This window comes from Equus quagga, chromosome 2 (genome assembly GCF_021613505.1).
Source record: "Equus quagga isolate Etosha38 chromosome 2, UCLA_HA_Equagga_1.0, whole genome shotgun sequence".
NCBI lineage: Eukaryota > Metazoa > Chordata > Mammalia > Perissodactyla > Equidae > Equus > Equus quagga.
This window is the reverse complement of record NC_060268.1, coordinates 148,411,847-148,436,677: the sequence shown is the minus strand read 5'-3', so window position 1 is coordinate 148,436,677 and position 24,831 is coordinate 148,411,847. Positions and strand designations below refer to the sequence as shown.

At 39.9% G+C, this 24,831-nt stretch overlaps 1 protein-coding gene across 6 annotated transcripts in view; it reads left to right on the top strand.

Annotated features, from left to right (window-relative positions):
* The window catches only part of CPEB3 (cytoplasmic polyadenylation element binding protein 3), a 179,833-nt gene extending 156,624 nt beyond the window's left edge, over positions 1–23,209 (top strand). For all 6 annotated transcript variants that reach the window (XM_046652654.1, XM_046652652.1, XM_046652657.1 and 3 more), the window contains exon 10: positions 19,422–23,209. In XM_046652654.1, the coding sequence (XP_046508610.1) occupies positions 19,422–19,649 (228 nt within the window). In that variant the 3' untranslated portion in view covers positions 19,650–23,209. The remainder of the gene's footprint in view (positions 1–19,421) is intronic.
* Positions 23,210–24,831: the final 1,622 nt, after the last annotated feature.

Below are 24,831 nucleotides of genomic sequence, written 5' to 3'. Positions count from 1 at the left end.
GGGACACAAGGTACAGTTGTAGGGAGTTGGTGTGCTCAGTAGGTTTTGTAGACAGACATACGTTTAAATGTCAGCTTTGCCACTATTTGGAAGCTTGAGGGAACAGAAGGTGATAGGAACTAAACTGAGACCTATATTAATAGATTTAAAGCACAAGTAGGAGAATAGCATTGAGTCTTGAACGTCTCCCTGTGTAATTGTACAGTGACTATTAATGCTTCCAGCAAAGGATGTTCCTGGGGCGGCATACACTGGACTGCAATAAGTAGAGTAATAAATATGTTCTATTATGAAGTTTCACCTATACTCTGTTCGGTTGACTTTGACTAATTTTGTGCAGCAGACTTAAGTTTCTTAGGAGGTGAAAGTTTCAATTGGTGATGAATTTTTTATATTCAGCAAGATTATATTTTCATTAAGACATGTATCTGATCAAATTATAAAAGTCGGTACTTAATCTATTTGCTACATCACTGGGCTCCTTAAAAGTAAGTAGTGGTGGTTTGTTTATTAATTAAAATAATTCTTTTTCAGAGTTTTCAAATACTTTTTGAATTAATGGAGATCAGAGGGATGATAAAGATTCGACCCCATTCCTAGTTTTCAAGCACCCACAGCATCCTGAGCTTCTCCTTTTGTAACAATAATCCCCCTACAGACTATAAGCTCCACAAGGATAGACATGGTATCTGTCTCATTCTCTGCTTCATTCCCAGTGCTTACCCATTGCTTGATGTATAGATACAGTAGTAGATGCTCAATAAACCTTTGTTGAATTGACAAATGGTGCTACTTGGAGGGTTCTCTTAACTGCTGTTGCTGGTGTTAGTGGACTTGCTTGTGCCCGTACATTTGTGAGTCTGCAACACCAAATTCCATTACATTTAGACTGCTATTGCACCATCACTGGTGACCCCAAGCAATAAACTTAACCTGAAGAGCCTTAGGTTCTCATCTGTGTGGAGGTAGATTTCGTTGTCCCCTCTGAAGCCACAACTAGTGACTGTACAGGAGGTAGGTCCTAAAGATGATAAAAGAAGGTTCCGTTTCCCCATGCTTGTCTTCCCTTGCCCCCAGCCTAACAACCTCCTGGCCTATTCCTAAATAGAGGCAAGTACACTTGCCCCAGGGGTTATGGTGATCTCAGAGCCCCTTAAAGAATCATTTTACATTTAGATGCTATTTGTTTTGTTGCCTATCCCTACACCCGCCTCTGCTAGGTCAGGCCCTAAGTATTTCTTCCCATAAGACTTAGAACTAGGTAAAAAAGAGAGAATTTGGGGCCAGCTGGTGGCATAGTGGTTAAGTTTTCACACTCTGCTTTGGTGGCCCAGGATTTGCAGGTTCGGATCCTGGGCATGGACCTCGCACCACTTGTCAAGCCATGCTGTGGTGGCGTCCCACATACAAAGTAGAGGAAGATTGGCACAGATGTTAGCTCAGCAACAATCTTCCTCAAGCAAAAAGAGGAAGATTGGCAACAAATGTTAGCTCAGGGCCAATCTTCCTCACAAAGACAACACACAAAAAAAAGAGAGAATTTGTTTTTCTTTTGTTAGTATGATCGTAGGCCATGCTATGAAAATGTATTTGGAACATCAACTTCTCAGGACTGAGGAAAGCCATTGACTGTTTTCTGCCTGCTATATTTGGCTTAACCATACCTTCCATATCTTAGAGTCATTCTTGATAAGCATTGAGAGTAGTAGCCAGTCGTAGTGGAAAGAGTATGGAGTTTGGAGCTAGAACAGATTCCAGTACTTTTAAACCTTTCCTGCCCCAGCCACTGGTGACCCCAAGCAAGTTACTTAGTGCCAGGAGCCTTGGGTCCTCATGTGTAGCTCCGTCCTGGAGACGGTCTGAAGATTAAATGGGATTTGAGGATTGAACAGCCAGATCCTTATGGCAGTTGGATAGATATTTAGCTAGCACTTGCTGGTTAACAGTATTCATCTTGCTACAGTATGCCCTTGATACTGAAGTCGTTAATATTACATAGCTTGAATTTTATCGCTTGCTCTGCTGAGGATGTAGTGAAAAGGTACACAGGGCCAGAGTCAGATGGCTGGGTCTAGATCTGGTCCTGTTCCCCGTGAGCTATGTAACTTTGGGCAGGTCACTTAAATTCTGAGCTTCAGTGTATAATGAGGGTAGTAGTAATAGCCTTATGTACCCCACAAGATTGTTGAGAAGCCCAGAAGAGATATTGAACAAGAAAGCAGTATATACAGTGTAACACAGTATACACATGTATAGCGGGATTATTATTGTGGTCACAAAAATGCCACCTCCATCCACAAGGTGTCAAAAAGGCACTTCTCAGTTCCCTCAGTGCCCTGGGATGAGAGTCATCTAAGCGGGAGAATTGGAAATCCTTGAAAGTGGCAAAGCCCCTACTTTCCCGATCTGCATGCTCTTTGTTTGCCCTGACCAATATGGAGACCATTTTCTTTATTATGAGCGATGGAAGCCAACTTCCATCTTGGGTTGGGCTCCTTTTTCATTGTTCTTCTGTTCTTATGTGAACAGACTCCCTTCCCCCAAACGGTTACTCTGTCCTCTTGTTGTTGTCTTCTGGCTTTGAACATAGCCAACAATGCCATTTCGAGCCTTTGTAACTACAGTCTTCATACATGCTTTTTAAGGTTCATTCCTAGTTTTATTTATCTTTCTCCTAAAGCTTAAATTTGAGGTTTCCAGAGAGTGCCCATTATATATAAGCACATTAGTATTTCCTTAAGTAATGCCCTTTTTCTTTCTCAGAGACTCTGTTCTTATCTACAGAGGATTTCTGTCATTATGCACACTCTTCTTTCCTGAATATCTCCTCCAGGTTTTTAGCAATACAGCAGTCTCATAGCCAAGATTTTGAAAATTGTTGTCCTAAAAGTCAGGGGGTAGATGTCTACCTGTGCCCACAGTCCTTTCCTTGCTCTTGCAAATTCCAAGATCTACAGTCATTTTCTCTTGCCTTCTCATGTTAGCCTAGAGTTGCCTTTAAACAGAGATCTTGACTGTTTTAAATAGCATCAACCTTCATTACCTTTCTGGTCAAAGGAGCCTCCTTTGCTGTCTGCATCATTATAAATGCAGGCTTAGTGGAATCAGTGGATTTTTTAAAAAACTATAAATGGCATTTTAAGGGCCACTTGCTTCCTGCTTGCAGTCTTTACTCCTTTCACTTTTTTGCCCCATATGCAGAGTGGGAGAGGGCCACTTGCAGAGCAGCAATGCCTGGAACCATGGAAGTTCTAGGACTGCTTGAGGGGTGTGCTCTCAGGTTGCCCCTTTCCTGGGTGAGCTGTGGGAGGTACAGGAAGAAGAATTTGACTGGTGTATTTCCTTTATCTCTTTTGTATCCAACTTTTTTAAAAAAAGGCATGTCTTTTGAGACTTTATATGTTTATGTATTTATTATTATTGTTATTATTGTTATTACTGCTCTTTGGCTAAGCTTTTAGATGGAGTGGTTTATGGGGAACATACAACCTTTATAGGTTTGATTTCTTCTCACCATCTTAGAGTCTTTTTGGCTTGCCTATGAATGTAAAATATGTCAATATACAACATTTATAGGAACAGTCGATCCTGTAACTTTGGCACTTTCATCTCTGCTGTCATTTCACTCATCTTTAAGGAAGAGGTAGTGTTTTTGTTTTTGCTTTTTGTTTTGGTAACAGCTCTATTGAGATATCATTCACATACCATACAAATCACCAGTTTAAAGTATACAATTCAGTAGTTTTTAATATATTTAAATAGTTGTGCAATCATCACCACAGTCAATTTTAGAACATGGGAAGAGGTATTTTAATGTACAGCCTTTTAGTTTGCAGTAAAAGGATAATTGAACAATAACCCCAGTGAGGAGCATGGGGAACACTGCATTTATCCTGTATAATTTTGCTCAGCTCATTATAGGGAGAGGATCTTACTTAATTAACCTGTGCTCTTCGAAGTCACAGGAACAAGGCAGCCCAGGCTGTTGGGACAAACTTCTGACCCTTGCGTTAACTGTAATTAGGACCCCCCAAGAATATGTGACTTTTTGGAGTGGGCTGGTAAATCTACACTTCAACAGACTTTTTGCCATGGTCTGTCTAGTAATGGGAGGACTAGCAGAGGTGGACAAGAGCGTCTACTGGTAGTTCCTTACAGAGCTGCCGTGATCTTGGCTCTGCCACCTGTGCTCAGAGGTCTGAGTGCGAGTGCTTGCTACATGGGTGGCACGAAGTAGAATAAATTAGGATGATCCATGGGAGAGCAAGAACTGGAAGCAACCATGGAAGGCTGTCAAGGATACTGGAGTGAGTCATTCTCATCTCTCACCTGGACATCAGAGTAGCTTCCCCATTGGTCTCCCCAATTCATTCTTTACATAAAAACCAGAGTGATCGCTTAAAATCATAATTTGAATCATGTCCTCCCCTCCTTTAAACCTTTTCATTCTGTTCTACTGCCCTTAGGATAAAGGTTGAAGTCCTTAATTAACGTTGCCTACATGACCCCTCATGTACTACATACTTCTGCCTTAGCTCTCCTTTCCTCTTGAGCCAGTCACAACTGGCCTTTTTCTCTCTTTTTCAGGATTATTATAGATGCTGTTTCCTCTGCCTGCCTAATAGCCACTTTTCCTTCAGGTCTTAGTTTAATTGGGATATTTTTAGGAATCTTTTCTTCACTGGAGCTTACATCTCCCCCATAGATCATTGTGACAATACCATCTGCCATTCCTCTGTGGCATTAAATACCTCTGTAATGAAATAATGCTTTGTTTAATGTCTATCTACCCTGCTAGACTATACAATTGATGAGGGCAATGACTGTGTGTCTTTCGTGTTAGCTACTGTGTACTCAATATTTGACACATAGTGGAAACACGTTAATTATTTATTTTTGAATGAACGAATGAGTGAGTGACTTATTGAGAGAATACTGATTTTTTGAGAGGTGGCCCAGTTGGGAAGCCATTAAATCCAACCTTTGGCGTTATCCAACCATCCACCAGAGGGCACTTTGCATGACTTTCCTTTTCTACTTAGTTAAGAACTAAGAAATAAATTTCTCAATAAAGAAATTTAGATTTTGCTATGTAGAATATCAAAAAGTGTTCTTTGACACTTGTAGTACATTAAAGCTGGACTTAACCTTATGCATGACCTCATCCAACCTCCTTTATTTCGTAACAGAGGAGAATCTAGGAATGGTTTGGAGATTCAAGATACCTGTTGACTCTAAGGACTGAGTTGCCTCTGCTCAGGGACTCCCTTCCTAAACCTTGCTGCTCATCCAAGAGTCTGATGTTTTTTCAAACCCACTTATTCCACAGGCCTAGGTTAGGAACCCCTGAATTATTATAGGTTCTTTATTTAGTTTTATACATATTTCAGTATTTCACATAAGTTTTCAGGTGAACATATGCTGCACAGAGCAGGGCACAGCTAGAGTTTGTTAGTAGGATTTTCTAGTATGTCTGTAGATCATTTTGAACATTAACAAAGTGAGTTTGAAATATTTTTGCTTTTTTTGGCAATTGTTTGGCTTTTGATTTTCACTTTTATGTTGTCTTCATGTAAAACCTTTTTCAAGTCAGTGTGAGCCAATACAGCTCCATTGGATTATAACATTTAGTGGAAATGTTAGGAATTTTTAGTGTCATAATGACCCTTGTTATGGAACATTATTTTAAATGATACAAATGCAATTCGTGCCTCAGTTTTTACTTCAAAGGAAAAATTAACATCTTGGAAAAAAATCCCTTAAGGCTTATGTTATGCATTATGGCTAATGTTCACCAGTTATTTGCCTATTGGTAATTTGTCCCTGTGTTGACAATATCCAGGTTGTATGATATCCAGCACAGCTGTTCTCAGCATTTCTTCTGCCTTGGCATACATGAGGCGTGTGATATACTCTCATGGATTGCAGAGGCTTCCTAGAACACTAATAGGGTGGGGCGTTTATGTATCTAAGGGTCGGGGGCGTATATCCCACACCCACTCCTATCCTTACCACCCAGAGAACCATGGTCTTAGTGAAAAAGTGTCCTGGCTTGGGAATTGGGAGATCTGAGTCTATACTTTACCTTTTAGAGGCTTGATTTTACTGATTTTATTGTCCTATACTAGTAAAAACACCAGCCTACCTATCTTATGGTTTATTACACAGATAAACAATGGTAGATGAAGAAGTGCTTTGAAAAGTTATTAGGCTGTACAGATGTTGATTTGTATTATTGCTGAGCCTGGCCTATTTAAATTGTGCTGTTGCCTAACCATATGTCCAAGGCTAATTAGTGACTCTTTTTTTTTTTCCTTTCAAAGTGCCTACTCAGTTCTACTAAGAATCTTTAATATAAGGATAATAAAATAGTTGAAATTGACACTAAGAAAAAAGAAATTAACATGGGTGCCGATCTGCCAACGTGCTGGTTGGATATTAGTCAAGACACACACATAGAGACTCTTAAGTTCCTTTTACTGACGTAAACACCTGTATACATTTTCCCATTTAAAGGATTGAAGGTTTTTTTCTCTTTAGTTTAGGAAGGGGTGTTTTTACCAGTATCTTTTCTCTGATAATGAAAAAATTTTGAACCTGAAATTGAGTAGAAGGTTAGGATTAAATTCTTCTTATATTCCTTTGAACAGTGTTTCTGTGAAAACTGGAACAGTTTAAAGTATTTAAGTACAATAAGGGCAAAAGAGGGCACCTGTACTCATTCTGTTTTAATGGTGTTTTTAGAAGTGATGCCAAGTGAACACTTAAGATGTGAAAGCTCTGCTAAATCTAGTTTTCTTTATAACTCAAGTATAGGTCACTTACATATGAAAGATTTTTGTAGTGTGAAAAATGAGATCATTAGAAAATGGGTAATCTTTTTACATGGCCATTTTTCTACCCTTTTGTCTACTCATCGCGGTCCTGAGAAGATTCGTAAGAGTAGAATCAGTCGGATCTCCCTTGGTCTAACAAAAACATATGATTTGGTTGATGTGAACAATTTCTTTACAAAAATCTGAGGGGCTCCCCCCACCAACTACTGTTTAGCTCAACTTGGTCATGTTGTCTCCTAAAAGTCTGTAAGTCAAATGTGTATAACTTGAAATGTGTCATGCAGTAAACATTGGTTATAGTCTGCCAACTCAGCCCATAGAGACCTTTTTACTAGTAGAAAGGATATTAGGCTAGAATCAGCCAATCTGGGCTTTAGTCTTGACTGGACCACTTCTATAGCTTGAAGGAAGGATGTTTGTATGTGTGTTAATGAAAGTGCTTTTGAAAACTGGAAAGCGCTCTGTCAACGTGTAGTGGCAGTGATAACACTGATTTACGTGAACCTATCAATGACTAATATTTAAGCTCTTCTGGAAGATGCTTATTAGACAGTCGAATTGGAATTTCAGGTGATGAAAGGGGTTAAATATTTCAGGCAAGATAGGGGTAAAGGTGGGGGTTATTTGAGTTTTTGAAACAGGAAGAGGAGCTCGTGGTAGGCAGGTCTGCCCTGCTCAGAAATGTGTCCTTAACATCAGTTCCCCTAAACCACCGTCTCCTAAATCATTCTCCATGAAACTTGAACCCTTGGAAGTTTGGTATCTGTTTTACAAACTGAGTCTTTTTCTGAGTCAGATGAGTTCAGAAGTGCTTTCTTGAAGAAAGTTAAATAGACTGGTTTATCTAGGACTTCTTAGAATATTTTATATACTTATCTTCATTGTGAAGCTCCAAAAAGGAGACAATAAGCAATTTTTCACAAATTTTTTTGATCATAGAACTCTTCTAAAACGTACCGTCTCTTGGGAATAATGTTTTAGGGAACTCAGTTGAGAAAATACTGTGTTTTCAGCTTCTTTTCTTCTTTCATGCTCAAATTCAGAAGTTTTATAAGCAGTTGATTGTTTTTCCCTTCCTCAGTCCCTTTTTTCCAAGTGTGTCCCACTCACCGCATATATTCTTTTTTTATTATTATTATTGTGGTGAAAAAACACGTGAGACTACCCTCCTAATAAGTTTTTAAGTGTACAGTACAGTAGTATTAACTGTAAGTGCAATGTTGTACAGCAGATCTCTAGAAGTATTTCTTCTTGTATAACTGAAACTTTATACTCTTTGAACAGCAACTCCCTGCTTCCCCTGCTCCCAGTCCCTGGCAACCACCATTCTACTTTCTGCTTTTTATGAGTTTGACTACTTTAGATACCTCTTATAAATAGAATCATGCAGTATTTGTCCTTCTGTGACTGGCTTATTTCACTTAGCATAATACCTTTAAGGTTCGTGTTGTTGTATGTGACAGGATTTCTTTCTTTTTTAAGACTGAGTAATATTCCATTTAATGTCTAGACCACATTTTCTTTATCCGTTCGTCTGTTGGTGGACATTTACATTGCTTCCACACCTTGGCTATTGTGAATAATGCTGCAACGAACATGATAGTGCAAATCTCTCTTCAAGATGCTGATTTCAATTCTTTTGATTAAATACCCAGAAGTGGGATTGCTGAACATATGGTTTCTATCTACAGGAGGTTGAGGTGGGGCAGGGAAGCAGCAGGTACATATCCATGGTGGTGGAGCATCAAACGTGTGGTAGATATTGCCTTTGGTGTTTATAGTTCTTTGTCTTTTGATTGCTTGAAATTATCTATGGTATCTTTCTAACATTCCATTCTCTGTATAAGAAGGAAAAATAGTTTGAAATTAATATACCGTTGACAAATAATGTTCCCTTGACTCTGTTTTAGCTTAATGCAAAATACCAGAGAGACTGACTTTTCATTAGCTAATTTTGGGCTTTCTGATACTTTTATTTAAGGAACGTTGTGGTAGCTAAGCTATAACATAATATTTGCTTTGAAGAGCGTACTCTTTAGAATAACGCATTTTTGATTTAACGGGATGTTATCCATTGCACCTCTCTTGGCAAGCATTTCAAGTACTTCATGTATTTAATCTTTTTTTCTCTCTTTGCTAGAAACATGTTGGGCCTGAATTTTAGCTAAAGACTATCAAAGGCTTTATGTTTTTAGCCTGTGTGAAGATTAGTATGAGCCACTAACCACTCTAACAGAAGTGCTGAGAATACTACACTTTGTTCCTGGCCGGCTGGAATATGTGAGATGACTCAATAGCAAAAGAAGTGAGGGTTCTGATGACCTGTTCCCAGACTGACTCTGCTCCTGGGAGTCTGGGACTCCCACAACCCAGACATTTATTTTGCTGTCACTGGCCCGCCTTGATCTGGCGTGATTTCTTCCTAGCTGTAGCTATAGCTATGTTTGATTTGACCCTTTGAGAGGAAGCAACACCCAGAAGCAAGTTCAAGTCTTATCTAAACTAATCCTACCTAGGCTTATTTTAAAGCACAAGGAGTCACAGAGCCTTTGACTAGAAATAGTTTTTAAATGGAGTTTGGGTCACCTAAAGAAAGAGGGAAAGATATCCTCTTTTCTGAATAGTGTTGACCCTTTTTTGTCTTGTCTGTCCTTCCTAGTCTTGACCCCTGATCTCTCCTGTCCAGTTCTCTCTTGTCATGCCTTCTCTCTTGGAATTGTGATCATTTTTAATGTGAAAACACTTTAGAGTTGTTAAATGTTCTTTCTTGCTCATATCTGAGTATAGAGGCTGTTTATGAGATTACTGATGGGGAAAAGACCATCACCATTTTTTTAAGTAGTATTCTTAGTGGGACATGATTCAAGTTCTTTAACCCCAGAAGCCAGGGAGTATCAGTCAATTAGCAATTTCTGGTGAGTGCTTATTCTTACTTGGAAGAGCTGGTCTAAACCTCTCATAGGGTAGGAGAAACTGAGGCCTGGAAGGTTGTGATATAGCGAGTTAATGGATAGAGCCAGGTGCTCTGCACTCCTACACCCTGGGTGGGGGGTGCTGCCATGGCAGTTAGGCATTTCACAGATATTTCATGATTTTCTTACTCTTGATTCTCCACATGATGCACTCTTCTGCTACTAGAGCTTGGTTTGGGGCTGGTTTACATCCTCACCTCCAGCCCCACTCCCAAGCACCATGCAAGGGAACCAGAGTAGGGGGTGGATCTATGGATTGTGCAGGATGTTGTCAGTCGGCCCTTCTTTGTTTTGTGAAAAAGTTACCTTAAGGCCAAACAGAGCACTCACAGATCTCTCTGTACTCTATAAACATATCACAGATGTGTCAACATTAGCACACGTAAGCACACTCTGAACTGTGGGAAAGGCACAAGGGTGATTTTAAAATCTTCCTTCCCCTAGCACTTTGGGAAAATATGAAAAATGGTAAATCCCGTCCTTTGAGAGGTAAAAAGAAAAATAAAATTCAAACCATTTCCCCTATGTTTTTTTTTTAATCTACCCCAGATTGCTGCTAAAGTTAATAACCGTGAATTTGCTGTATCTGGAAGGTTGTGGATAACTTTGTTGCTAAGGAAAAGCTATTTTCACGTTGCTACTTTAATTTCCTAGGCATCTGTCATCTGCATTCTAAACAGCAGGATTCCAGCTCATAGTCAATTGAAAAACTAAAAATTTATGTTTAAACATTCTTAATATTGTCTGCCGGTGGAGGACCTGCATTAGCAACTGTAAAGACACAGTGTTCAGTGGGAATGGTAATGAGATTACTGTGGTTTTTAGGCCTGGATAGATGTACTCTATGACACCTGCCAAGACGATTAGGAGCACATTATATTTAAAAGTTTGGAGCACACAAAATAAACTGGTTTTTCCAGGAAGCATCTTCCCCCGGATGATCAGTGGCCTCCCTGAGTTCTGGCAAGGTTTACATTTCCCCTGTTAAATTAGACCGCTTCACTTGGCCTCTGTCTCCAGTTTGTCCACTCTGACTCCGTTGTCTGAAGTTATTGCTTCTACTCGGATCTCGTCTGCCTGTAGGCATGCCTTGCCTGCCTCGGGATGGCTAGGTATCTGACAGGCTTAATTTGGTTTTTCCTATCACCAAAGGGGGGATTGCAGCAGGGACCAGTCTTGTGGCCCTGGGCTAACACCTGTTGCCAATCTTCTTTTTTTTTTTTTTGAGGAAGATTAGCCCTGAACTAACTGCCTCCAATCCTCCTCTTTTTGTTGAGGAAGACTGGCCCTGAGCTAACATCTGTGCCCATCTTCCTCTACTTTGTATGTGGGACACCTGCCACAGCATGGCTTGCCAAGCGGTGCCACGTCCGCACCCAGGATCCGAACTGGCGAACCCCAGGTCTCTGAAGTGGAATGTGCGAACTTAACCACTGCGCCATGGGCTGACCCCCAATCTTCTTTTCTTCTTCTCCCCAAAGCCCCCCAGTACATAGTTACATACTCTAATTGTAGTCCTTCTGGTTGTGCTATGTGGGACGCCGCCTCAGCATGGCCTGATGAGCGGTGCTAGGTCCACACCCCGGATCTGAACCAGCAAAACCCTGGGCCACCAAAGTGGAGCATGCGAATTTAACCACTTGGCCATGGGGCCGGCCTCAGGGACCAGTTTTTGGCTGTCCTTAATATGACCTTTAGCACATAATTCAAACTAAGCCTGATCTTGGCTAATGCCTCCCTCCTCATTACTACAACTTCTCAGGTCTAAGGAGAGGGAATTCTGGACCTGTGAATAGTTTATGATCTCCCTAGGTATCTCCTCTCTGCCACCAAGAGCTCTTTAGTCATTGCTTTATTTACTTTGGGAGGTCATTTTATTGACTGGTACCAAAATAACTGCAGACAGAAATATTTTCTCTAGCTTGTTAGAAACAAAACAATGTCAGCACCGAGGTCAGGTTGTGAAAGTATGGCTTTCTCTTGTTGATATCATTCTAAATATGTTATTCCCTTTATCCATCTTCTTACAGCCACTTATGCAGGGTTCCACATCAGTCCTCCTTATCCTTATTGGTTACCAGCTCATCAATAAGTTTCACATGTTCCTCACCATCTTTGGGCATGGTCATCTCCATTTGGTATATGGTAGGAATTTAAGTGTCTCTCTGTAGGAAGTTTTCATCTCCTTGCCTGCAAATCTCTTTGAATTAGAGGGTCAGCTTGGTGATATGATTGGCTCTGCATAGGGTTCTGGTGTTTGGACTTTAATGGTAGCATAGATCAGCGATGTGATCCCAGTAGGTTGGTGTCTCGAAAGTGTCAGAGCTTAATGATACTTCAGGTGATTTAGATGGTTAACAGAGAAACCCATTTTTATTTTCATAGCTGTATATCTGTGTATGGGGAAAAATAGAATTAATCTAGATAGTCAAGTAAAACATCAAGTCATAGTACAGATGGCATTAGGATATGGCGAAAACTACAAACTTTGGGAATACCTTTAAGAAACTCTCACGTAGACCATGAATTATCTTAGGAAAGAACTATATCTTGTTCTCTATTGTATTTCAGTTTTTAATGTAGTGGCTTACAAGGTATAAGTGCTCCATAAATATTAGTCAAATAAGTGAATCCATTTGAGCCAAAATAATCACCCTTCCTTAGTGCAGGGGCAGCCAGCTCCCACGTCCTTCATGCAGCTGCTTCTCTTTGTTGATATAAATTGTCAGAGACACTCTTAACTGTTGCCTTTTGAGAGGTTGTGGTCGCCAACTTGCACCTCTGTGTTTTGGATGATTTTGAGTCATCGTGTGTGTCTTGTCTGTGGGACAAGCCTCTGCTCTTTGGACCAGCACCCTGCATGCGGGTGCTGGAGTGGCTTCGTGGCAATAGCACTCTTCCCCATCTGGAAGGCAGCCCCCTGGAAGCTGTCAGGAAGGGCCTCTGAGAGCACAGGAGCAATCCAAAAGTCACATCCTTTTCTTTTTTTGGCTTTATTCAGAGTCTTACTGACTGGCATTTAATGGCAAGTCTTAGCAAACTTGATTATCTAGCTTTTCAGTCCGATTGGAAGTTGTAAATTTATAAAGGGTCATTGAAAGGTATTATTCAAAGTGATAGAAGACAGATTTTGAAGTGACAGGAAAAGTGAAAACTGTCCCCGGCATTGTATTACCTGGCACTACTATAAAAGACATTCATAATGTCCCATGATTAAGAGAAGGCAGAATAAATAGTACATTTTAGAAAGATTTCCATTGAAAAGGAAAAATTTCTGCTCTCTGGAAGCGTAACTTAGGAGGAATCTGTTATTCACTGAGAAGGCTGATTAAATAAGGCATCGCTGTGTACCTCTGGCCTGGAGACGGTCATGATGGAGCTTCGTGGCAGACCTCCTGAGCACTGTATTGACTCAATCCCTCAAAACCCCTCAGCCAGTAAGGAGCTTTGTTGTGAAGCTCAGCTGGAAGCCTGAATAGACATTCTGCATTTTCGTATATCAGCACGAATGTATTACATGACCTTAATTTGTTTGTCTGTTGTTTTACAGTTTGTGGTAGGTGTTCATGACCATCGTTCCGCTTGAATTTAACATCCCCATGTTGTGGAAATCCTTTCAAATCAACTGGTGGAGCACTAATTCAGTCTTTTTGGTGACTGCATGATATTCCATGGGGGTAGATGTACCACATTTTATTCAACCATTTCCCTATAGGTGGACATTTACTTTGTTTCCAGTTTTTGGCCACTCTGGGTAATTCTGCAATAAATATACTTTACATGTGTCCTCACATCTGATGGTTATATTTCCAAGTGTTGGGATTACAGCATTAACAACAATCAACAGTGGGATTCTTGGATCAAAGAGTATAGGTATTTTTAATTTTAAGAGTTTGCTAGTTTGCTTTTTAAAAATGTTGTAGCAATTAACATTTCTGTCAGCAATTGATAAGAAATAGTTATCACTTCTTTTAAATGTTTGCTGGTCTGATGAGAATAAACTGATATTAATTTTCTTTTTCCTGACTGCTAATAAATGTGTCTATCTTTTTATGTGGATTGCCTGTGGATTCTTATGTGAATTATCCTCTACCTGTTTTTTCACTATGTTGTATGTCTTTTTCTTGCCATTTAAGTATAGTATAAATAATAATCTGCATTTTTTTTTTTTTTTTTTTTTTGCAAATCTGTCATTTGCCTGTTGACTTTTCTCATGGTATCTTTGCCGTTTAAGCATATTTTATTTTTACATAGTCTAATATATTTATTTTCTTCGGAAGCTTCTAGGTTTCTAGTCCTTATTAAGAAGGTCTGCCTTGCCCTTAATTTGTACATACAGACCTAGTTGGTGTGTGTTTTTTTTTAGTTACTTTCTTTTTTTTATTTTTAATTCTTTTTCCATATAGGTCCTGTGTCTTTATGGTTTGGTTCATTCCGACTAATTTATAATTTTTGTTACAATTGTGAATAGGATATTTTCTCCATTTTTATTGCTACAATAGCATAAAGCTACTACTTTTCTTACAAGTCTTCTTGACAGAGAAATATCTTGACTAGATGCTGCAGGATTTGGGGATTGTGTCTTTTTCTCTGAGCCTAATAGACAGTATTCCTCGGTGTTCCATCTTCCAGTGTGCAGATAAGTCTGATGCCAGTTTGTTTCTTCCTTTCCTTTGTAGGAGACAGTAACTAGGTTTTTTCACTTGGAAGCATGTAAAATTTTCTCTTTACCTTTAGAGTTCAGAAATTTTAGCTCATGATTTTACTAAGATGTGCCTGGTGGTGTGGTTTTTTCTCATCAGTCCAGACTGGACCCGGTGGTATCTTTGATTTGCAGTTTCAGGACTCCTGTCAAGTGATTACTTTTCCTCCGTTTTTTTCTGCTTCTGGAACTTTTGTTACTCTAATATTAGGTTCTCCTGGATCTATTCTAAAATTTCTTTTCTTTCTTCTTACTCTTTACTTTTCAAATTGTTTTTTTCCAGAGCTTTGAAATGCCACTGAACTGGATCTCAACAGTGGTTATATCCTCTCTTCAATTCATCTGATAGCTTAATTAGTCAAAATGCCACGGCTTAGATTTTTTAACTTCTTAGTAATAAAAAACTTTGAATACATGCAAAAGTATAGAGAACAGTGTAATGAACCCCATCATCCATTTACAACAATTATCAACATACAGTGTTCCTGTCGTCCAGTTTCAATAATTATCAACTTTGACCAATTTTGTTTCATCTATACCTCTACCCACTTTCCCACCCTCACCTCAGATTATTCTGAAACAGATCCCAGACATCATGTCATTTCATCCTGAAATAATTCAGTTAAATAACTTAGTATGTATCTCTAAAAAAGAGTTTAAAAAAATAAAGCTGGGAGTAAGAGTTTTCCTTTTGGGGTGATCAAAATGTTTTGGAACTAGATAGAGGTGGTGGTTACACATTGTGAATGTATTAAATGCCCCTAGATTATTCATTTTAAAATGGTTATTTTTTTGTGACTTTAAGTTCAATTTGAAAAATTAACTAAAGCTCTTAAAAACGAAGGAAACTGGAGGGGAAGAGAACTCCACATGACCGCAAGACCATTTTTACACCTGAACAAGAGCAACCTTTTTTAAAAAAAATATTACCAGAAAATCTTCTTTGTGATAGAGTTGAATCTCCTTAAGTGCTCTTTTCATATTTATAAATGGTATATATTATACACGGCTGTTGTCTTTTTCATCCAGCAGCTTTCTCTTACTGAGTGTGAATTCTCTTTCTTCAGACCAGCCCTCTCTCTGACTGCTGGATCCCCTTTTCTAGGCTTACTGAGGCTCAGATCTGGTTGCTGGAGCACCCTGAGCGTAGACATCTGCCTGGTGGTGGAAGCAAAGCAGCCCTCAGCTCGTAGACTGGAGCTGGGAAAGCAGGCTGCTGCCGTTTCCCTCCGTGCCCTGCCTCAGCCAGCCGTCCTCCAGTCTTGGGGCAGAGGGAATTCGTTCCACCATTTGGGCTCCTTCTTGGCCTTCAGATGCAGGAATATCAGGCCAGTTAGATACACTCTCACAAGCCTATAGCTCCCTTACCCCAGGAGCTCAGATCTCTGCAGACCACAGTCTTACCCGGATCTGCCACGGTCCTGTCTTGCTGCGGGATTCTGTCCTCAAGTTGCTTGAAGCTGTGGAGCAATGCTGACCAGGACAGGACTACCGACGGGGAATGTCAGAGGAACAATACGGAGTATTAAGTTCAAAGGAGGAGGGAATAGATCCCTGTGGGACTGAAATAATTAAGGAAAGCTGGGCCTCTAATTGATTTTCGACAGGGTTTTCAACACCATTGAAAGGGTAAAGAATAATCTCTTCAACAAATGGTGCTGGGGCAACTGGATATCCACGTGTAAAAGAATGAGGTTGGACCCTTGCCTCACACTGTATACAAAATTAACTCGAAATCAATCGACCTAAATATAGGTGCTAACACCATAAAATTCTTAGAAGAAAATATTAGGGTAAATCTTTGTGACCTTGGATTTGGCAGTGGATTCTTAAATATGACATCAAAAGGAGGAGCAACAAAAGAAGAAAATAGATAAATTGTATTTCACCAAAATTAAAAACTTTTGTGCATCAAAGGATGTTATTAAGAAAGTGAAACACAACCCACAAAAATAGGAGAAATGACTTGCAAATCGTATGTTTGATAAAAGTCTAGTATCTAGCATAAACGACTCAACAACAAAAAGACAATCCAGTTAAAAAATGGGCAAAGGACTTGAATAGACATTTCTCCAAAGATCTACAAATGCCAACAAGTACATGAAAAGATACTCCATGTTATTAGTCAGTAGGGAATGCAAATCAAAACCACCACAAGACACTTCTTCACGCCTACTAAGATGGCTGTAATCACAAAAATGGAACACAGCAAGTGTTGGTGAATGTATAGAGAAATTGGAACTCTGGTACATTGCTGCTGGGAATGTAAAATGGTACAGCCACTGAGGAAAACAATTTGGTAGTTCTTCAAAGAGTTAAGCATAGAATTGCCTTGTGCCTCAGCAATTCTGCTCTTAGGTGTATACTCAACAGAATTGAAAACAGGTATTCAAACAAATATGCCTACACACATATTCATAGCAGCACTATTCACACCTACCAAAAGGTGGAAACAACCTAATTGTCCATCAATGAATGAATGGATTAAAAAAGTGTGGTATATATACACACATATGCATACATGTATAATGGAATGTTATTCAGTCCTAAAAAGGAATGAAATACTGCTGCATGCTATAACATGATTGAACCTCAAAACATGATAAGTGAAAGAAGCCAGACACAAAAGCTCATATATTATATGATTCCGCTTATATAAAATATCCAGAATAGGTAAATCCATAGCGACAGAATGCGATTGGTTGTTGCCAGGGGCTGGGGAGAGAGGGAAGGGAATAACTGCTTAGTCGCACAGGGTTTCTTTGAGGGCGATGAAAATGTTTTGGAACTAGATAGAGACGGTGGTTGTACAACATTGTAAATGTATTAAATGCCACGGAATTGTTCACTTTAAAGTGGTTAATTTTATGTTAAGAAAGAAAAAGATAGACTGGGCCTCATTGGATACATGAAATTGTTGAGTGGGCTGAGCATTTAAAGTGGGAAGAAAGTGCAGTAAAAATAGAGACTAGGCAGAGTTTAAGTTGAGGCCGAGTCGGGAGAGAGATCGGGGCAGACCATGAAGGCTCTTGCTTGTATTTGAGTTGTTGGAGACGGAGGGTCCCCTCTCCTACCGAGGCAGCTGGGCTTGATCCCGTGGGCGGTGGAGAATCTGACCAGGAGAGGAACCTTGTGAAAGGAGATTATTGAAACGTCAGCATGTACATGGGAGAATCGAACCAGGGAAGTCGCGGAGCTTGGAGGCCATCGATAGTGAACACATCCAGACGCAAGTTGTGACAGTCTACACTAGAGAGGAAGCAGTAGGAAGGATAACTGTGCTTAGTGCTTTTGACGTGCCTGCTGCCGTTCTCTGTGCTTTGTGTGATTTAACTCATTTAATCCTCATGGGAACGCTATAAAGTATGAACTCTTCCCCCCAGTGTACAGATGAGGAAACAGAGGATCAGAGTGGCTAAGAAACTTGCCTAAGGTTGCACAGCTAATAATGTGGCCTGGATTTGAACCCAGGCAGATGATACAAAGCCACTACAGTTGTGATTATGATGCAGAGATGAATGTGAGAGATTTCTTTTGAAGCCCACTCGCTAACTTGTCAAGTTGGGAAGGGAGAAACAGGAAGAAGGGAACTAGGGCCAGAGCAGAGACATTTTCCCCCTGAGCAACCAAGAGCTGATACAGGTCTTCTCCGATCTTCCAAGTAGAAATCTCTAGCTGGCCGAGGGGCCTGCAGACTAGAGCTTGTGGCTGGAGATAGAACTCTCGAGGAGGCCAGCAAAAGGGCTTTCGGAAGGGAAGGAGAACCAGGAAAGTCGAGGGTCTGATCCTCAGCGTCCCCACCTTTCCTGCTCCCCCGACGTTGGCCTCCCTGCTGCGCCTCCTGTGCAGCCCACCCCGTGCCCTGCCGGAACCTCCTGGCGGCATCCAGAGGCAGCTTGAGTCGTCAGGCACGTAGCTCAGGTCACAGACCGCACAGCCCCAGCGGCCACAGTGGCTACTCTTCCCTGGGGTGTCTCTGGAGGTCGGTTTGGGGAGGAGCCTGATCGCTGACCTGCCACCTTCCTGCTCATTTCTAACATTCGAGATGAAAACATTAATGACGTTCCTTTTCTGAGGTTCTGGGAAGAGGACAGGGGAAAACTGTGCTACCTTTTGCTCATTCTTGCTTTTGGTTTTCACATAACACAGTGTAGCTTCATTTAGATTATAAAATGCCCCCTGAAGGGCTGTGATGAAAAGTTCTCCTCCATTGAAGCTTGCAGTCTTGGGGGGACATTAAATCATTAAAGTCCAAAAAACGGAAAAGCCACAATTACTACGGTAGCGTCTAACGTCTCACTAGGCGCCCCCTTTCCCTCCGGCCCGCTGTCTACAGTGCTGGGATGCTGGTCTTCTGAGGCCTTGTTGTTAAAACACCGAAGCCCGGAGCCTCACAGTGCGTCGCCCTTCAGCCTGCCCTGCCGGCCTCGCTGTGACTCTGCCTGTGGCCTGGCTCCTGCCAATCCGTTCCCCAAGTGTGTGCCCTGCTTCCCGCCTGCGGCCTAGCTGGTTCCTCTCCCTGGAACGCTCTCCCTTGTCCCGCCTTGTTCAGCTCGTGTGCTTTCTCATCGCTGCCTCTCAATCCTCCGCAGCGCCCTGTGAGGGAGACACTGTTATACCCATTTTACAGATATATAAATACGTGTGTGTATAAATGTTATACCCACTTTACAGATATACAGATGGAGCCAACAGAAGCACAGAGAGGTTAAGAATTTACCTACAAGCACACGACTAGTAAAGCAAGCAGCAGCTTCCGAAGCCCGTGCTCAGCTACCATTCAGCCCTAGCTGAGTTCGAAGCGGCGTCTGACTGAGCTGCATCATTAAGCTATACTGTTGACTCTCAAAAGGAAGAAACACGAGGCGGCTTTGCTAAAGCTGTTTTCCTGTCTTTCCTCTTTGGGTCCAGGTGGAAGTGAAGCCATACGTGCTGGATGATCAGATGTGCGATGAGTGCCAGGGCACGCGCTGCGGTGGAAAGTTTGCCCCGTTCTTCTGTGCCAACGTCACCTGTCTGCAGTATTACTGCGAGTACTGCTGGGCAAGCATCCACTCCCGCGCCGGGCGAGAGTTCCACAAACCGCTGGTGAAGGAGGGAGGTGACCGCCCTCGCCATGTCCCGTTCCGCTGGAGCTGAGCCCAGGACAGACCCAGCCACAAGTACTGGAGTAGATAACAAGGAGGGAAAAGAGAGGGCACTGCCTCAGGGCTTACAGTGTTCTGGAAATCTGTGCATTCGTTCTCGATTTTTAAAGAAGAAATGGGTCTTTTTATTATTATTATTTACAGTCATATTACTGAACTCAGTGTCCAGTATAATGCAGAATTGCAGAGTGTATAACGGTACTGATTTGCACTTTGATTCACACCTTTGTCTGCTTGGTACCTTCATTTCTTACACCTGATTTGTCACTCGTGACAGTACGTAGACTGCCATTCTCATCTGCGGCCACCAGGTTGACGTCTGTGATTTTTTGTTGTTGTGTTGTTGTTCTGATTGTTTTTGAACTGGAGCATGCACTTATTTTCAGAAACTTAGAGAGTTGCCCCTAGGAGAAGACTTACCAAAGGTAATGCTCGGGAGTAGGTGGCAGATGTAGCAAAAACTTCACAACAATTCAGCAGTCATTAGTTGGGGTCATTTAGAGTAAGGATAACCCTTAATGAAAATAAGCCTTTAGTTGCTCTCTATTTTGACATGTAAGGATACCTCATAAGCTGAATCTTTATTTTTCCTTCATGTTTGATTTTTGTTTTGCTAAGGATTTTAGTTAGATCTTTTAGTGTTATGTAAATTTATGCTGCAATAGCTTTTGCTGCTATTAAAGTGGTATTATTAATACCATAATACTCTATTCAGGCTAAAGTATCAATTTAAAAAAAAACCCAACAACACACTTTTGTGATTTAGGGATAGAATCAGCTGCCGGAAGGAGATCAGAAGAGACTTGAGAAAGCTTCAACGGAAGGTCACTATTTCTGACTGCATGTTTACTTAATCAGGTTGCTGCATGCAATAAATTTTATATCCAATGTCTAGTATAAAACCTTCCCACAATGCACAAATTAAGAATCTATATAAGCTATAAAATACTGATTTTTTTTAAAAGATTTTTCATTCAAAGAATTGGTAATTGACTGGAGGAAGGCATGCCTCAATAAATGGAATGCTTCTGAAATTAGGAAGAGCCCATACAGAATGGCCTATATTACAACCAATATAAAAGCTAGGTGTAGGATATTCTTAAAGCAAATTCGTGGATGGTAGATGAAGTACTTTGCGGTGCTCTGTTATATATTGTGCAATTTATTTTATATAGTAAAGTGATTATGTCTAACTGTGATCAAACTTAACTGTTTAAAGCCTCTGTGTCAGACATTAACGAACTTGACAGTTCCTAACTGGTATATTATTAACTAACACATGAGCTCTTAGTTACAATCTCCTAGTGCTTGCACCATTTTACATAGCTTCAGACCTTGTCCAGAAAACCAAAGAGCTCATCTTAGCTTACAAACACTAGGAATATATACAGTATATAGAGATAAGTTGTCAGATTGACAAACTAGGCACATTTTAAGAAAGTTGCGAGATGGTGATGCTAAAGAAATGTCTGTGCAAACTAAGATGGCCTGGGCAGGGTTGGTTGTCTGGGTGAGAAATTAACTACTTAATTCCCTGGGTTTATCCTGTAAAGCTTGAATAGAATGAAGACCTGCTGGGACTGCCATGGACATTTTTAGCATTCACTCTTGGGCTGCAGATAGTAATATATAAACACACACAATGATTGTGAGACTATGTAGATCTTTTTTTTAATCTTCTTCCTATGTTTTGGAATTCTGGGGACAATCTGACTGGATATGACACTGCAGAATAGATTCAAGTCGCTGTTTTATGTGCTGTGATGTCCGTGTACTGTCTTAAGTTAATATTGCTTGTTTTTGTTTTGTTCTGTTTCTCCAGTGTTTAGTTGCAATTACCAGCTCTCAAACTATAGTTTGTTTTCAAAAAGGAAAAACAAAATAGTTTTTTACTGGATTAAAAATGCTTATTAGAATTCTCCCCTTTTGAGGTTACCTCTGGGCTTTTTGGTAATAATTGCTTTTTTCCAGCCCAGCTGTGGTTTTCTGTTTGTTTTTTTTCTATGTTTGTGGTTTTTTTCATCTGTACAAGAAATTTTGTTATGCACTACTACTTTTTGTATTCTAGACAGTTTTCAAAAGTTGGCTGAAGATTTTTTTGTTTGTTTGTTTTTAAGGAAAAAGGCATGCTTTCTGACTGACATGATCTTTTGCAATACCTCAATTTTGAAATATAGGAAAGAAAATGATATTTTCTAAGTAAGTTTATTCAGAAAAATATATATTAATTTAATTCTGCAAGAAAAATGATTTAACAGATGGGTAACTTTATTTTTTTCATGCTTATTTGTGTTTTTTGAAAATGAAGAAGTTAGAGCTTTATAACTATAATATTAAAGATCATATCTAACCTACAGAAATCTACCTAATTATGTGAAAGAAGCAAAATGTTTTGAAGAAGCACCCCTCTTTCATGTACTAAAATAACACTGAGATAAAAAAAAAAAAACCAAGCTGGGAGATTGTACAGCATAAAGCTAACGTGAAGGCAAAAAACCATTGTTGTGAAGAACAGGTTCCAAAAGCGAAACTCCATTTGGTGCTGAAAGTTGTGAATAGATGGTGGAAACGACTTTCCCTTAATTTGTATATTTATAATCAAGCGTTGATTGTGCACGACTGACCAGGATTGTGAAAGAGTTCTTCTGTTTGTATTTTTTTAAAGAGAACTTTTTTAGTTTATTAAATTATAACATGTTCCCTTTTGTTTTGTAAATAAATGTGCCCCCAAGTTGTTAATGTTATATTAAAAGAGAGGGTCCTTCAAAAAAGAATTATTTTTTAACACACAGAGGTGTTCTGACCTGCAGCTTGACTGGGGAGCCCCTGAGTATCACAGGGCCTGCTGTGGCCTTTCCTTGATGTGACACTTGAACTAGTCGATTTTTTGAAGGCTATAACCTAACCTCGACTATTTGTTGTTATGTGCAATACTGTTTGTACTGTTTGTATAAAAAATAGAAAAAAAAAGAAAAGAAAAAAGGCATAAATCTTTATTGCAGATTTATTTTCATTGCAAACTTTAGACATTGTGATTCACTGAAATCATTTTTCTACTGTCAAATATGTACCTTTTCTTCATGCTGGTATTTTTTCAATAGTAATGTAGCCTTTGTACTGAGACAAATTTTCATTGTTATTTTTAGAAAGATTTTTTGCTAAGAAAAAAATTAAACATATTTACATATTTTTCATTTTATTTCGTATTTTCTTTAAGGAGTGCTTTCTCAATCATTAATAGAGTTGTTTCTGGGAGGGACTTTCATATCTGGTCAATGTCATAATATTATTTTGTATTTTTACTTGGAATAAATTAATTTTATGATGCTAATTCTTTAAAAGTTTATTTTTTTCATTTTCAGTTATTTTTGAAGCTAAAACCTTTGTAATATTGTTACTAAAGTGTCTAGTTTTTTGAAATGCAAAGCTTTATGTATTAACTTGCTGATGTGGTTTACAATAGTGTGACAACGATGAAAATGGTTGGTTATGTAAAGTGATTGGAAAATGTAATGGATAATTGGGTAATAAAATGACAGAATGAGCAGAACATGTGAGATTTTGACAAGCCTTTTCCTTTATCACAGTGGTTTAGTGTAAGACTAGGGATGTCACAGTACAGTTCTCTAGGGATGTCACAGTGGATTTATACAACACCAGGTGCAGCCAAATCTGTGGCCCTCATAATGAAGTCACCCCTACTGAAGTGCCACCGGGTTGAAAACCTGGCTAGGTCACACAATGATTCATTGCTTTTCCCCTCTAACTCTTCATTATGTCGTGTGTGTGTGTGTGTGTGTGTGTGAATCTGACACCAGCTGCTGTCCATGTGTGAGACGGTGCCTTTCGCCCCGGCCAAATCTTTTCCATGCATTCATAGTGGTGACGTCTGAGAGTGGAAGGAAGTTGCTGAGAGGACACACCTTCTGTGTGGTTAGACTCGGGTGGCGGTGTCCCCCCTGAGCTGCCTGCCCTGCGGCTCGGGTGGCGTGCTGAGGAAGCACACTTGGGCGTCACCACTGTATATGGACGGTCTCAGACTTCGTCTTCCTCCACCCCCCCAGCCCGTTCCCTGTATCATGTCCCTTCTTTGTCCCTTATTGTGGCAGCACAAGTGGCCCCTCCGAGCATGATCTGTCTGCCCTCCTGCTTCTTTTCCAACACCCACCTCACCTTGAAGCTGTGCTGTGAAGGCAGCCTGTCATTGTAATGGCACCTAAGATTAAAACAAACCAACAAAAATCTTCCAACTGCAGAACTGGTGTTGCGTAAACAGAACATCCAATGACTTGCTCTAGATAGATGGCGAGTTTCTGCTAGTCCTTGATGGCCTCTTCCGGTTCCATTGCCACGGAGGCGAGGTGATCAATTACTCGGAGAAACGTGTGTCCAGAGTTGGCTCTTGGGTATGCTCTATGTATTCAGTTTTGTAAATAATATATAGATTAGATCAAGTTGTGATGTAAAATTTTAACTCGAATTGGGTACTACTGGTTGGAATTTTACATTAACTACAAATAAGTGATTAGGAACAGAAGAAAAGAAATTGGAAAATTCTTGCTTAGTGGTATAAAGATTATGCTTAGATTTCTGCCTATATCTTGTGTTTTATAGCTTGTTAGTGAGGCATGGGCTAATGCAGAATGTACTGCATTTATGCAATTAGCAAATAACTGCTAGTTTTCATTTTATCTATTATATTAGCAACAAAATGGCATTTAACTGGGTAAAGCTCCTATCTAAATATTTGAGTATTGTGACATCTCTACTTGCAAGGTTTGAGTGAAAGATTAGTCACAGATTAGTGAAAAAAAGTATCTTTTTGTTAAACTGGCTTATTTGTATGGATTGTTGCTTTTTCACCAGTTTGTATGGTATGTCAGCTAACATTTTCTGTTTTTTTTTTTATATTAACCAAACTTCTCTATCTCAGCTGCAATAGTGTTCCATTTTACCCACAGAGTATTTTATAATTAATGCTGTTGACTTTATACCCCAAAACGGGTCAAGAAGTGGATATGTGATTTGGGGATGTTTAAATTTGTATGACAATGAAGTTAATGCAACAAGTAGAAAACTCGGGTGCTAACACAGGATAACTTCTGCTCTTTTCCTTTTCTGGATATAGTTCTGTTGGGGTATAAAGTATTAGGTATTTGTATTTTTGCTGTCAA